The 16,362-nt window shown below is 45.5% G+C and overlaps 1 protein-coding gene across 9 annotated transcripts in view; it reads right to left on the bottom strand.

Moving 5' to 3' along the window:
• Positions 1-16,134, bottom strand: part of KLHDC2 (kelch domain containing 2) — a 28,768-nt gene extending 12,634 nt beyond the window's left edge. For 4 of the 9 annotated variants that reach the window (XM_084833948.1, XM_084833984.1, XM_084833978.1 and 1 more), the window contains exons 1-4: positions 15,653-15,715; positions 4,906-5,081; positions 4,249-4,328; positions 1,720-1,837 (exon numbers count right to left, since the gene is read on the bottom strand). In XM_084833948.1, coding sequence (XP_084690074.1) covers positions 1,720-1,837; positions 4,249-4,328; positions 4,906-5,061 — 354 coding nt within the window. In that variant the 5' untranslated portion in view covers positions 5,062-5,081; positions 15,653-15,715. Of the gene's footprint in view, positions 1-1,719; positions 1,838-4,248; positions 4,329-4,905; positions 5,082-6,309; positions 6,370-15,652; positions 15,716-15,873 lie in introns of those variants that run through there. The other 5 variants (XM_084833959.1, XM_084833993.1, XM_084834020.1 and 2 more) reach the window with 3 other exon arrangements.
• Positions 16,135-16,362: the final 228 nt, after the last annotated feature.

The raw sequence follows: 16,362 nt of genomic DNA, 5'->3' as shown, positions 1-16,362 counted from the left end.
GAGTAATTAAAATGTCCTAGCTCTGAGGTTTGTCAGATGAGAGACAATTGTACCAGGCAATTAGAAATAGATCATTTTACTGTTTAGAAAAGAATCCAGATAAAGAGGTGTCAATGTTAAACTTAGGTTTACAACTTTAGTAGAGTCTCATAAGGTTATTAGGTCAGATGGGCCATCAGATAAGAGACCAAGAGGCCTCAGTGGAGACCGTAACTATGTAAGAAAAACAAGCTCACAAGACAGGATGATGTGAAGTAAATATGTTTGTGTCAAAAACATACCTGTAATATGTCTAAAAAAAGCTAAAATGTTTAGATATGTTAGTATGCACATTAATCCCAATAAGAAACATCAACATTTGATACTCTTATTTAGACATATGAAGATTTAAGAGTAGAAAGATTATCTTTGGAATTCTTGGGTAGGAAATAAGTTGTAGTAAAAATAGTTTAGACATATTTTATAGCATCCAAGAAGTATATAAAGGAGACTCAGAACATGTAACAGTGGAAGCTATCCTTTAGGATCAGCTTTCCCCAACGTGCCTCCTGTAGAATCAACCTCGTAAGCTTGATATTGATCATCGTTGAGAATTAGCAAATGTACTTGACTCTACTTAGAAGTCTTGTTTAAGAATGATGTTAGATGTTTCGTGTGTTTGAATTTATGCATGCATAAACCCTTAAATTTAGCACTGTTATGCTAATACTTTGCAGTAAAAGAAAAAAAAAAGACAAAATCTTGTCTGAGAGAGTGTTTCTTAAGAACTAGAATTCTGTATTACCTATATTAGAGTGAAGTATTGAACTGGCTCTACATGGTATCTGGTTGTAAGAGAAATCTGACTGTATACACAGTAGCCAAGTGATCAGTGGTTGCCAATGTACTGACAGTATAGTTTGAGAGAATCTCTGAACATATGCCACAGGAAGAGAGGCTTACATCCACACATTCTCTTCCCCCCACCCCCACAAACAGGAACGTGAGCAGTCTTCTCTCTCCCCACACGTGCAACACACAAGAAAACCAGAGACAGGATCTAGGTTGGGTGAAATCACAATCTTATCTATTAACAATTGTAACAAAAGTTATTATGAAATTAGTCTCCAAACTCCAGGCAAAAGAAAAGACTTATACAGAGCAGTAGAGCTGTTAGCATGTAGTTACATTCCAGTGGTAACAGAGTTGAGTAAAGCAAACACACCTTTGCTGGTAACAAGAGGGGACAAATGAACATGACATGTAACTTTAAGAACTGGTAGCTGTATTTTCTTATTTTCCTTTTCCCTCCCCAACTCATTTCCTTTCTACATTGTGTCTTTTTAGATTACAAGGTTGAGTGTAGGGACTGTCTTGTTTCTATTAATCTGTAAGCCACTCTGGGAGCCGTTTCAGCTGAAGAATGGGGGTATAACTGCTTTAAATAAGTAATGTACATTATAAGCTTTAGTTTGGGAACCAATTCCCTTTCAACTTATGGCTTCTGAAGTCAATCTCATAGCAAACCTACCCTGAACTATGGTAAATGTACAGCAAGGAGTTCTCTGGAGATGAAAAAGCATCATCCCATCAGGTCCCTCTCTTCCCATTGTAGAAGCTGCTAATGCCTCGAAATGGAAAGAGGGACCCACCGCCCAACATCTGGGCAATGCGCCATCTTGCCACATGGAGGCATGACACAGGATGTGCTATGTTAATTTCAGTCATTAAGTGCCTGACCTTATTTGTGTTGCCACTTGTGTGGTGCCCTCCAAATAGGTACAAGACTCTGTCCATGCAGACGGCACAGCTGCCCGACATAGAAGGGGGAACGTCTCCCGAGGTTCTGTGTTTCGTCCTGGCAGAAAGGTATTCAGGTTAGACAATGAATCCACCCTTTTCAATGCTTATCTGTCATTTACAAAATTCAGTGTAACTGGGTGCAGTACTTATTTATTTATAATACTTGCATCCTGCCTTTTAGCCTTAAATCCCGCCCTCCCCCCATTTAGGAACTCACTATGTATCCTACAGCACAATGTATGTATGTATTTACTTACTGACAGTATTTATGAGCTCCCTGTAACAAAGTTCGGACACAAAGTTTTGTGTCTCAAAACAAGAAATAAAACAATTTAAAATTTAATTAAAATAAAAACCAATATAAGTAAAAATACAGCATAAAAACAAGTGCAGAGAGTTAAAACAGCTTAAAGCTAAGAGATGATAAGGTCTGGGAAAAGAAGATCTCCCACAGCCAACCCCCACACCTCACTTGATGGGATCACTCAGAGAAGGGCCTCCAGAGGAAACCTCCATGTCTGGGGAGGAACACGTGGAGAGAGGCAGTCCCCCTAGTCCCCTGGCCCCAAGCTGTGAGGGGCCTTAAGAGGCAAAACCAGCACCTTGAATTGGGCTCAGAAATGGCAAAGCACTGATGTAATGTGGTCCTATCTCCCAGTTAGCCACCTCACAGCCATTCACTTAGAGAGGTGGTTCACACGCCACAGTGCCAATTCCTGGGCTATTCAGCCCAGCAATTGTGGGGACGAGCGACATGTGCAGCTGCTGCACCTGTTGTTTCCACTTCTAATTAACAATGTAGGGACACTCCATTCCCAGGTGGTTTCGTGATGTGAAGACTTGGAAGCTCCAGGTTGTTCATGAGATAAACAATCCAGAGTTAACCCATCAACAAACTATGGGCAATTGTTGTGTTAATTGGGCTGTTTAGCCCATAAACAGCCCAGAATTCCAGGTTCGCATGTCACGAAGCAACCCAAGAACACTCCTGGGTTGTTAATTGAAAGCGGAAACAACAAGCATGAGGGAAGCAGCACATTCATTGCTTCGCTCATCCCTGGAAATTCCTGGGCTAAGCAATCCAGGAATTGCTGCCGTGGTGCATGAACCAGATCATAGTGAACTAATTGTGAAGTTTCTGGACCATCTCCAAAGGCAGCCCCATGTACAAGACATTGGAGTAGTCCAAATGGGAGATTATAAGGGCATGGATAACTGAAGCAAGGCTCTCTCTGTCCAGGTAAGGTGATAGCTGGCATGCCAGCCTAAGCTGGTAAAAGGTGCTCCAGGCCACGTAGGCTACTTCACCTCCAGTAACAAATACAGATCACTGAGCACCCCCAGACTATGAACCTGATTCTTTCGGGGGAGTGCAACCCCCTCTAGAACAGGTTGAACACCACTTACCTGGGCAGATCAACCACCCACTAACAGTATCTCCATCTTGCCTGGATTGAGCTTCAGTTTACTGGCCCTCATCCAGTCCACTGCCACTTCCAGGCACTGGCTTAGCACTCCCACTGCCTCACCTGTATTAGATGAAAAGGAGAAGTAGAGTTCGGTGTCATCTGCACATTGATGACATCCCACTCCAAATCTCTAGATGACCTCACTCAGCAGTTTCATGTAGATGTTAAAAGGCACAGGGGATAAAATATAACCCTGCAGGACCCCAAAGCATAAATGCCAAGGAATCAAGCAGAAATCCCGCAGCACCACCTTCTGGAATTGGCCATCCAGGTATTTAGCAGAGCCACTGGAAAGCAGTATCAACACCCAGAGGGATACCACAGATGATGGTACTGAAAGCTGCTGAGAGGTCCAGAAGAATCAACAGGGTTGCATTCCCCCATCTATCTCCTGGCAAAGGTCATCCCCCAGGGTAAACAAGGCAATTTCTGCGCCAAAATCAGGCCTGTCCCACTCCTGTGGTTTCTGGAAGCATGTCCCTATGGGGCCTTTGTCTGGGGATCAGAAGACTTACTAGCCAACAGGGAGATAGTTCAAATGTTTATTTTTCTCTTATTATATATTTTGTTTTATCTACCCTGAACCATCTACAAAATAAATCTAAAACTATGAAGGACAGCAAAGACTTTAAGAAGCATTTCTCTACTGTTTCAAATAGGGCCCTATTGAGAAAACAGCTGCCTTTCTCTGGGATTTGCCTGTGGATATCCCCACCTCCCACATCTACACTCTGGAACTCATCTCTATCAACTACTTATGCAAGGTACTGCCTATGTACAACAGCCACCGCCAGCATTGTGAAATCCTCCTCTGATCTATCAGTCTGAAAATCAGGAATTTAAAGTCAGCTTGTCAGGCACAAAAGGAACCTGGGCCCCTAAATGCTCCACAGCCAGCTGCAGTCTTCACAAGTCACCAGCAACTATTCCACCATCCTACAAAAGTGCTCATTTTGAGAAAGAGGAGAGGTATGTGGACGTCACTCAGGCACAGTACCATCTTCCTGTTTCCATGTTATAGATCCAGATTTCATCTCTGGGAAGATAGAAGTCATAAAAGGTCCTCACTTGAGCATTCTGAAGCAAGAAGAAAGGAGAAAACATCATGTTAATAAATGTAACTAACAATCTGAAAGCATCCTAGGTTTTTTTTTTTTAAATGCCAACAGCCCAAATAACCCCCCTGTATTTGTATTTTAAGAAACATGATTGCAACTCTGGTGGCAAAACGGGTTATTTCATTGTAAAGCTCCAACCGCATTCATTTAATTATGTATACAATTTAAGGCCTTCCAATCCAATGGGCCAATGGGCACTTCCAGAAGGAGTGCTCCTAGCACTAAGCAACAAGAAGGCCTTGTGCAGCTGTCCTGTCTTTTTCTCCTAACAGATTTTCTGCGGTAAGGAAAAAGACATAAGAAGGGGTAAGAAAACACAGGAGTGTCATGAGGAGAAGATGGTGATGCCTGGACCCCCTGTAACCTTCTGAGAATGAGGCAGGGCGATGATGCCACCGAAGTCCCATCTGAAAGCATCCAAGGCGCATCTTCTCCAAGCCTCTGTGGGCAGAGCGGATGATGGCTCCACCTCTTCATCTCCACTTTTGTGTACCGTCGCATTTCAAAAGATGACAAGACTCTCTTTTGCCACCCACCTTATATCCCCCCCAAACAAACATGCACTGCCCATCAGTGACAGCCACATGGCCACTCCGCTCGGCAGGGCTGCCATTCTCCAGCTGTTCTAAGTTGTCCTCAGCTGGAGCCAGAAGCTCATCGTCCACTGGCAAGTCTTCATTGTCATCTGCCATGCCAATGCCAGGATGTGATCCTTCAAAAAAAGACATAGAGAAAAGAGGAACAGATGATGATGACTTTAAAGTCATGCGCAGCCAAAACAGAATAAAAAAGCCCCCTCAGAGGTCAGTTATTTTGAGAAACGTCTCTTACTCCAGGAGACCACGGCCCTGCTTCAGTCTCTGCATGTCATAGGGCATTCCCTTCTACCCACCCATGACCCTTAGGGTGAGGAATAGCTGCCCCTCCCACCCAGGAGACTGTCTCACACCCACTGAGAAAGAAAGATCACCAGGAGAGGATCCTGCAGCACAACTCCAGCCGGGTGGTTGTGAGGAATTTCCACAAACCACCAGTGCACATAACTGGGAGGAAAAGGTACAGTCATCATCTGCTCAGCTGCATTCAGGAGAGTGGGGGGAAAGAAGTGGCTTCTCCACCCTATTCTCACATTGCTGGGACAGGACCATTCCACCACAAGGACAGAAGATGATGCCTGCTGAGCCCAGCTGAGCCTTCTGCTTCATGCTGACTACCTCTGGGAAGGTCACAAACAGATCAGAAAGCTATTTGTTCCCCAGCAACAGGTGTTCAGAGGTGCATGGGGCCTTCCCACAAACTGAGAAAATGCAAGAGGGCCACACATCCCTTTCCAAATTATTTCTTTACAGTTATGTGTGAATGAAGCTCTTAAAACTGCCAGCCATAGCAGGAAAAACAAAATAAGAACAACCATAGCACCCTCAGCCACCTCCAAGTTTAGTGTCTCAGAGAAAAGCAAGCCCTAAACTTTAGGCCAGGGAAAGAGGAAGAGCAGGTGGTATGGAAGGAGAGCTGGCTCTCAGCTACCTTTCCAGCCACGAGAAACATTCAAGCCTCCCATGGCTTCCTGAGCAAGGGGAAAGTTGCTAGCTCCCATGATTATAAAGATTGAAATCCTGAGGCTTGTTTAAAACATTTTATTTACTGCTTGTTGGAGAAACCAGAACTGCAGCCAAATGGCTGCAGCGTATTTAATCCATTCATTACATTTGATCCTATAAGACTCTGAAACACAGGAAAGGACCTTAGGTCCCCCCCCCCCCCAAATTCCTCAGTAGGGATTTTCTTCTTTTAGACCTCCTTCCCTTTGGGTCAACCTGATTGTTTTAAATCTAAGTGTGTGTGTGTGTGTGTGTGTCTGTCTGTCTGTCTCTCTCAGACATTGGATGAATACAGAGAATTGGACAAATTCATGGAGCTTCAGCAAAGGAGATCATTACCTTGTCGTGGTGCTGGAGCTTGAGCACCTCAATGATGTCATGAGCTAAACCGTGAAGGGACACCCAAGACGGGAAGGTCATGGCAGAGAGGTCAGACTAAATACGATCCCTGGGGAAGCAAACGGCACCCCACCCCAGTATTCTTGCCATGAAAACTAAATGGATCAGTACAACCAGAGATATGTCGGTATACCATTGGAAGATGGGACTCCCAGGTCGGAAGATGGTCAAAATGCTACTGGGGAGGAACAGAGGATAAGTTCAACTAGCCCCAGATGTGATGACGCAGCTAGCTCAAAGCCGAAAGGACGGCTAGCAGCCGATGGTGCTGGTGGTGAACGACAAATCCGATGTTCTAAAGATCAACACACGATAGGAACCTGGAATGTAAGATCTATGAGCCAGGGCAAATTGGATGTGGTTATTGGGGAGATGTCAAGATTAAATATAGACATTTTGGGTGTCAGTGAACTGAAATGGACTGGAATGGGCCATTTCACATCAAATGACCACCAGATCTACTACTGTGGACAAGAGGACCACAGAAAAAATGGAGTAGCCATCATAATTAATAATAAAGTGGCTAGAGCAGTGCTTGGATACAATCCAAAAAATGACAGAATGATCTCAATTCGAATTCAGGGTAAGCCATTTAACATCACAGTGATCCAAATATACACCCCAACCACAGATGCTGAAAAATCAGAAGTAGATCAGTTCTATGAGGATCTGCAGCACCTACTGGACAGTACACCAAACAAAGATGTTATTTTCATTACAGGAGACTGGAATGCTAAGGTGGGTAGTCAAACGACACCTGGAATTACAGGCAAGCATGGTCTGGGAGAACAAAATGAAGCAGGATATAGGCTGATAGAATTTTGCCAAGACAACTCACTGTGCATAACAAACACTCTCTTCCAACAATCTAAGAGACGACTTTATACATGGACTTCACCAGACGGTCGACACCGAAATCAGATTGACTACATCTTTTGTAGCCAAAGGTGGCGGACATCTATGCAGTTAGTAAAAACAAGACCTGGAGCTGACTGTAGTTCAGATCACAAACTTCTTATTGCACAATTTAGAATCAGACTAAAGAGAATAGGGAAGACCCACAGATCAGTTAGATATGAGCTCACGAATATTCCTAATGAATATGCAGTGGAGGTGAAGAATAGATTTAAGGGACTAGATTTAGTAGATAGGGTCCCGGAAGAACTATGGATAGAAGTTCGCAACATTGTTCAGGAGGTGGCAACAAAAAACATCCCAAAGAAAAAGAAAACCAAGGAGGCAAGATGGCTGTCTGCTGAGACACTGGAAGCAGCCCAAGAAAGAAGGAAAGAAAAAGGCAACAGTGATCGGGGGAGATATGCCCAGTTAAATGCCAAATTGCAGAAGTTAGCCAGAAGAGATAAGGAATTATTTTTAAACAAGCAATGTGGGGAAGCAGAAGAAGATAATGGAATAGGAAGGACAAGAGATCTCTTCCAGAAAATTAGAAATATTGGAGGTAAATTCCGGGCAAAAATGGGTATGATCAAAAACAAAGATGGCAAGGACCTAACAGAAGCAGAAGAGATCAAGAAAAGGTGGCAAGAATATATGGAAGATCTGTATAGGAAGGATAATAATATCGGGGACAGATTTGACAGTGTGGTCAGTGAGCTAGAGCCAGACATCCTGAAGAGTGAGGTTGAATGGCCCTTAAGAAGCATTGCTAATAACAAGGCAGCAGGAGATGACGGTATCCCAGCTGAACTGTTTAAAATCTTGCAAGATGATGCTGTCAAGGTGATGCATGCCATATGCCAGCAAATTTGGAAAACACAAGAATGGCCACCAGATTGGAAAAAATCAACTTATATCCCCATACCAAAAAAGGGAAGCACCAAAGAATGTTCAAACTATCGAACAGTGGCACTTATTTCACATGCCAGTAAGGTCATGCTCAAGATCTTGCGAGGCAGACTCCAGCAATTCATGGAACGAGAATTGCCAGATGTACAAGAGAAAGTACATCTGGCAATGTTCAAACTATCAAACAGTGGCACTTATTTCACATTCCAGTAAGGTAATGCTCAAGATCTTGCAAGGCAGACTCCAGCAATTCATGGAACGAGAATTGCCAGATGTACAAGAGAAAGTACATCTGGGTTTAGAAAAGGCAGAGGAACTAGAGACCAAATTGCCAATATCCGCTGGATAATGGAGAAAGCCAGGGAGTTTCAGAAAAACATCTATTTCCATTTTATTGACTATTCTAAAGCCTTTGACTGTGTGGATCATCACAAATTGTGGCAAGTTCTTGGTGGTATGGGGATACCAAGTCATCTTGTCTACCTCCTGAGGAATCTGTATAACGACCAAGTAGCAACGGTAAGAACAGACCACGGAACAACGGACTGGTTTAAGATTGGGAAAGGAGTACGGCAGGGTTGTATACTCTCACCCTACCTATTCAACCTGTACGCAGAACACATCATGCGGCATGCTGGGCTTGATGAAGCCATGGCTGGAGTTAAAATCGCTGGAAGAAACATTAACAATCTCCGATATGCAGATGATACCACTTTGATGGCTGAAAGCGAGGAGGAGCTGAGGAACCTCATGACGAAGGTGAAAGAAGAAAGTGCAAAAGCTGGGCTGCAGTTAAACCTCAAAAAAACCAAGCTTATGGCAACCAGCTTGATTGATGACTGGCAAACAGAGGGAGAAAACGTGGAGGCAGTGACAGACTTTGTCTTTCTAGGAGCAAAGATTACTGCAGACGCTGACTGCAGCCAGGAAATCAGAAGACGTTTACTTCTTGGGAGGACAGCAATGACAAATCTTGATAAAATAGTGAAGAGCAGAGACATCACACTGACAACAAAGGTCCGCATAGTGAAAGCAATGGTATTCCTCATAGTAACCTATGGCTGCGAGAGCTGGACCATAAGGAAGGCTGAGCGAAGGAAGAGAGATGCTTTTGAACTGTGGTGCTGGAGGAAAATTCTGAGTGCCTTGGACTGCAAGAAGATCAAACCAGTCCATACTCCAGGAAATAAAGCCAGACTGCTCACTTGAGGGAAGGATATTAAAGGCAAAACTGAAGTACTTTGCCCACATCATGAGAAGACAGGATACCCTGGAGAAGATGCTGCTGCTAGGGAAAGTGGAAGGCAAAAGGAAGAGGGGCCAACCAAGGGCAAGATGGATGGATGATATTCTGGAGGTGATGGACTCAACCTTGGGGGAGCTGGGGGTGGCGACGGCCGACAGGAAGCTCTGGCGTGGGCTGGTCCATGAAGTCACGAAGAGTCAGAAGCGACTGAACGAATAAACAACAACAACACGGAGCATAAGGCTATCAATGGCTATTAGGGCTGCCTTTGAAGACGACTCGGAAGTTGCGGCTAGTACAAAATGCAACAGCTAGACTGCTGACCGGAATCCTTTATAAAAATCATATAACATCAGTTTTAAAGGAATTGCACTGGCTGCCAATATGTTTCCAGTTGGAATTCAAGGTTTTGGTGATTACATTTAGAGCCCTAAGCAGCTTGGAACCTTGATATTTGAGGGAGCGCCTCTTCCTATATATGCCTGCCCGAGGACTGAGATCTGTTGGAGGGGCCCTCCTCTATGTCCCACCAGTGTGAGATATATACTACGGTGGGACGTGGGAGAGAGCTTTTTCTGCTGTGACACCCCAGTTGTGGAATGCCCTCCCCTTGGAGGCCTGATTGGCACAGACATTGGTCTCATTTCAGCACCAAGTAAAAACATGGCTTTTTACCAAAGCCTTTGAGGGCTAAAATGCATTCCCTAAAGTAGCACACTGTTTTAACTGTTTTATTGTTTTAGATTTTAGTTCATATTAAATTGTTTAATGGTTTAATATGTTTTTAGCCGTTTAAATTATTTATTGTTTTATACTGCTTACATTGATTTTATCTGTACACCGCCCTGAGATCTTAATGATATATGGCGGGATACAAATGCTTTAAATAAATAAATAAATAAATATTAGTCCTGATGACTATATGCTACCTCCAGGATAAGAAACAGAGTGCCTATGTGCACCAATTGCTGGGGAACATGGGTGGGAGGGTGCTGTTGCACACATGTCCTGCTTGTGGATTTCCTGTGGGCAGCTGGTTGGGCACTGTGTGAACAATATGCTGGACTAGATGGACCCTTGGTCTACTCCAGCATGGCTCTTATTAAGGAAGGAGAAACATTATACTGTGTACAGCAAGGCACATCAGAAGCTACTCATCCACTGCATCCTGCCAAACGACAAAGACTATTTTTGACTTTCATCTGTATCTGATCACATGTGTTCTTATTTTTTCAAGAATTTAACTCAATATCAATTTTATCCAGTTATATTTCATATTTTATATCTTATGCCTTAACGTTCTGTTTTGACCTGTTTTACCTCTGTGATTGTTTTAGATTTTTTGTATTTGCTGCCTTACTGCTTTAGTCACTGCTTTGAAAATATTATTATTATTAATAATAACAATAATAAAATAGTGTTTCTCCTGCTGCATTTATTATGATTCTATTTTGGAGTTATTAATTTCATTCATCATACTGTTTTGTTTTTATTATTTAGGTCGCACTGACAGCCTAGTCCAGCCTTCCCCAACATGGTGCTCTCCAGATGTTTTGGACTACAACTCCCATAATCTCCAGCCAGTATGGCCATCTGGCTAGGAATGATGAGAACTGGAGTCCAGCACATCTGGATGGCCCCAAGTTGAGGAAGGCTGGCCTAGGACAACTTATAACTGTTATTTATATTACTATATTTATATCTCACCTTTTTTCCTCCAAGGGACCCATTATTTATTATTTAATATATAAATACATCTGGGCAAGACCAGGCAGACAACTACTTTAGCCAGCGGTAATGGGCACACGTCCCTTCCTGGATCACTGCCTTGTTGTGGCGAAGGGGCTTGCGTAACTCAGTGAAGCCATAAGCTATGCCGTACAGGGCCACCCAAGACGGACAGGTCATGGCAGAGAGTTCTGACAAAATGTGGTCCACTGGAAATGAGAAGGAAATGGCAACCCACTCCAGGATTCTTGCCAAGAAAACCCCATGGAACGTATCACAAGGCTAAAAGAGATGACGCCGGAAGATGAGCCCCTCAGGTCGGAAGGTGTCCAATATACTACTGGGGAAGAGCAGAGGGTATTTCCAAGTAGCGCCAGAAAGAGTGAAGCGGCTGGGCCAAAGCCGAAAGGACACTCAGCTGTGGATGTGTCTGGTGGTGAAAAGAAAATCCGGTGCTGTAAAGAACAATATTGTTTAGGAACCTGGAATGTCAGATCAATGAATCAAGGTAAGCTGGAGGTGGTCAAACATGAGATGGCAAGATTGAACATCGTCATCTTGGGAATCAGCGAACTAAAATGGACAGGCATGGGCGAATTTAATTCAGGTGACCATCATATCTACTCCTGTGGGCAAGAATCCCTTAGAAGAAATGGAGTAGCACTCATAGTCAACAAAAGGGTGGGAAAAGCAGTACTAGGGTACAATCTTAAAAACGACAGAATGATCTCAGTACGAATCCAAGGCAAACCATTCAACATCACAGTAATTCAGGTCTATGCCCCAACCACTGATGCCGAAGAAGCTGAGGTTGATCAGTTCTATGAAGACCCACAACACCTTCTAGACCTAACACCAAAAAAAGATGTCCTCCTCATCATAGGGGATTGGTGTCAAGGGCTCCTTGGAGGTCTCTCTCTGTCTAAACCAGTAGCCAAGTCCAGACACAGACAAAGGAATTCTTTTCAAAGCTTTATTCTTCTTTTATAACTTAACAACTATACCGATTGCCACTAGATCAGAGCAGCACAGTACCTATGCCCTAAGTTGGAAAAGTTGGTCCCCGTTTGAAAGGGAATTACTGGCAGACCCCTGAACTTAAGGACTAGGGAGAGTCCCTCCCCTTTTCCCTTGGAGCCTCTGGGTGCAGCCGTTGTTTGCGCGCCAACCTGGCACTTCGCCTCCTTTCCGCGCCCTCCATCTGGCGCCGCTCTCTGCGTCTGCGTCGTGCATCCACCAAGTCTGCTATCTGTGCTTGGTCACTCCCTGGACTGCTAACTAAACTAGGAATGCTGGTGGGAGGAACCTCCGTCAGCTGTTGGTCCTGGGAAAGAGGAGCGCGCTCCTCTCCCAGGAGCGACTGCTCTTCCTCAGAATCAGAACTACTCTGGGATTCTATGGGCTCAGTGTCCACCCTGACAATTGGAATGCTAAAGTAGGAAGTCAAGAAATCACTGGGATAACAGGCAGGCATGGCCTTGGTGTACAAAATGAAGCAGGACAAAAGCTAATAGAGTTTTGCCAAGAGAACACGCTGATCATAGCAAACACTCTTTTCCAACAGCACAAGAGACGACTCTACACATGGACATCACCAGATGGTCAATATCGAAATCAGATGGATTATGTCCTTTGCAGCCAAAGATGGAGAAGCGCCATACAGTCAGTCAAAACAAGACCTGGAGCTGACTGTGGCTCAGATCATGAGCTTCTTGTTGCCAAATTTCAGCTTAAATTGAAGAACGTAGGGAAAACCACTAAACCATTCAGGTATGACCTAAATCATATCCCTGATGAATATACAGTGGAGGTGCGGAATAGATTTAAGGGATTAGACCTGATAGACAGAGTGCCTGAGGAACTATGGACGGAGGTCCGTAACATTGTTCAGGAGGCAGCAACTCAATCCATTCCAAAGAAAAAGAAATGCAAGAAAGCCAAGTGGCTGTCTGATGAGGCTTTACAAGTGGCTGAAGAAAGAAGGGAAGCGAAAAGCAAGGGAGAAAGGGGAAGATATATCCAACTGAATGCAGAGTTCCAGAGAATAGCAAGGAGAGACAAGAAGGCCTTCTTAAATAAACAATGCAAAAGAAATCGAGGAAAACAACAGAACGGGAAAGACTAGAGATCTCTTCAAGAAAATTGGAGATCTCAAGGGAACGTTTTGTGCAAAGACAGGCATGATAAAGGACAAAGAAGGCAGGAACCTAACAGAAGCAGATGAGTTTAAGAAGAGGTGGAAAGAATACACAGAAGAACTACACAGGAAAGATCTGAATGTCCCTGATAGCCATGATAGTGCGGTCACTGAACTTGAGCCGGACATCCTCGAGAGTGAAGTCAAGTGGGCCTTAGGAAGCATTAGTAACAACAAAGCTAGTGGAGATGACAGTATTCCAGCTGAGCTATTTAAAATCCTAAAAGATGATGCTGTTAAAGTGCTGCATTCAATATGCCAACAAATCTGGAACACTCAACAGTGGCCACAAGACTGGAAAAGGTCAGGTTACATTTCAGTTCCAAAGAAGGGCAACGCCAAAGAGTGTTCAAACTACCGCACAATTGCGCTCATTTCACATGCCAGCAAGGTGATGCTCAAAATCCTACAAGCTAGGCTTCAGCAGTATGCGAACCGAGAACTACCGGAAGTACAAGCTGGGTTTAGAAGAGGCAGAGGAACTAGAGATCAAATCGCCAACATTCGCTGCATCATGGAGAAAGCAAGAGAATTCCAGAAAAACGTCTATTTCTGCTTCATTGACTACGCGAAAGCCTTTGATTGTGTGGATCACAACAAACTGTGGCAAATTCTTAAAGTGATGGGAGTACCAGACCACCTTACCTGTGTCCTGAGAAACCTGTACAAGGGTCAAGAAGCAACAGTAAGAACCAGACATGGAACAACCGAGTGGTTCAAAATTGGGAAAGGAGTACGACAAGGCTGCATATTGTCACCCTGCTTATTTAACTTCTATGCAGAGTACATCATGAGAAATGCCGGGTTGGATGAATCAGAGGTTGGAATTAAGATTGCTGGGAGAATTATCAACAACCTCCGATATGCAGACGATACCACCCTAATGGCAGAAAGCGAAGAGGATCTAAAGAGCCTCTTGTTGAGGGTGAAAGAGGAGAGTGCAAAAGCTGGTTTGAAACTCAACATTAAAAAAACGAAGATCATGGCATCTGGCCCCATCACTTCCTGGCATATAGAAGGGGAAGAAATGGAAGCAGTGACAGATTTTACTTTCTTGGGCTCCAAGATCACCGCAGACGGTGACTGTAGCCATGAAATTAAAAGACGCTTGCTCCTGGGGAGGAAAGCTATGGCAAACCTAGACAGCATAGTAAGAAGCTGAGACATCACCTTGCCGACAAAGGTCCGTCTAATCAAAGCTATGGTTTTCCCAGTAGTAATGTATGGCTGTGAGAGCTGGACTATAAGGAAGGCTGAGCGCCGAAGAATTGATGCTTTTGAACTGTGGTGCTGGAGAAGACTCTTACGAGTCCCCTGGACTGCAAGGAGGTCAGATCAGTCCATCCTAAAGGAAATCAACCCTGAGTGCTCATTGGAAGGACAGATAATGAAGCTGAAGCTCCAATATTTTGGCCACCTAATGCGAAGAGAAAACTCTCTGGAAAAGACCCTGATGCTGGGAACGACTGAAGGCAAAAGGAGAAGGGGATGGCAGAGGATGAGATGGCTAGATAGCATCACCGATGCAATGAATATGAACTTGAGCACACTCCGGGAGAGAGTGCAGGACAGGAAGGCCTGGCGTGCTATGGTCCACGGGGTCACGAACAGTCGGACACGACTGAACGACTGAACAACAACAATGGGCACACGGCAGTGGGTGCATCAACACTTGGCAACCCATGATCTCTAATCACTCCATCGCATGCCATGGGGACCTGGGAACATAGGAAGCTACCTTGCATTGGCCCATCTAACTCTGCATTATCTGACACTGACTGGCAGCTGTGGCTCTGCAGGGTTTTAGGCAGGGGGTCCTGCTGGAGAAGCCAGGACTGAACCTGGGGCCTTATGCATAAAAGCAGGGGCTCTACCGCTGAGTTACAGCCCCGTCCTTACAGGATGGAATGTGGTGGTTGAGCCTTAACACAATAGAATGGGGCTGTACCACATCAGCACGAAGAGAAATTAATTTCTGAATGCTCCCCTGAGCCTTAGCTTAATACTCAAAAGAAAACCCCTCTGCCGCCCATATAAGACTAGCACAAGAGGGAGAAGCCACAGCCAGAAACTTTCTCCTTGATGAACTACCTTTCTATTAGCAGGGCAGCATTTGGTGGGGTTTCTTTTATTGGGGGGGCGGTAAGGGGGGAGACACACGTTCCAAAAGACGCCCCCCCCTTACAGTCTGGAGTGGTGAAGCCTATTCTGCCGCGGGGGAGACGGGGCAGCCGCAGCCCCCCGCCCCCAACCCTGGCTTGGTTCTGCCGACCGACCCCCGGTAAACGGACTCCCCCGCCCCTTACCTCAGCCGGGCCTCTCAGACTGTCAACATCCGCCGTTGCGGGCCGCACATCCGGCCGGCCTCCGCTCAGAGCGGAAGCCCCGCCCCTCCTCCAATTGGCGAACGAGGACAGAGAGAGACCCGGATGGAGAGGACCCCGCGCTCTTCCGCCCCCTTCAGGAGCGGCGGGGAGTCTCTCCGGGCAGTGCGCCTGCGCCCAGTGCCCAAAGGCGGCTAGCCTACCTTGCAAGGATGGTTGAGAGGTTGTTGCATCGTGCAGCCTTCCCCACCCTGGCGCCCGCCAGATGTGCTATGGGGCGGCAGCTCCATCATCCCCAGCCCACGCTGGAGTGCTGTTCATTTGTTGCCCACGCCCGCCGTGGAAAATGAAATGGCTGTGTGAGGTCACCGAGGTGGTAGCGGCCTTTGAGAGGCTCGGAAGGGGCACGTGCGCAGCCTCGGCCCCGCAGGGCCGCGCTCCCTCTTGGCCGGCCTTCCGAAGAGGACGCGGTGGGCGGGGCCACCCAACACTCCTCCCGCGCGCGCACACGTGCACACGTGCACACAGCCTCCCCTGCCCCCTCCCGGCCCAGCGGGGGCCATGCTGAAGGGGGCCCTCCCGGATAGGAGGCATCTTCTTCCCCTCTCTTCCTCTGGATTCGGGTTGCTGTTTTCATTCCTCTTCTCAGGATTTAGTACCCAAAACAAGCTGTGCTTCCAAGATCACTCATG

This window comes from Heloderma suspectum, chromosome 1 (assembly GCF_057233095.1).
Source record: "Heloderma suspectum isolate Gila_16-S chromosome 1, 16-S_ref, whole genome shotgun sequence".
In the NCBI taxonomy this organism is placed as follows: Eukaryota; Metazoa; Chordata; class Lepidosauria; order Squamata; family Helodermatidae; genus Heloderma; species Heloderma suspectum.
This window is presented reverse-complemented; position numbering and strand designations above follow the sequence as displayed.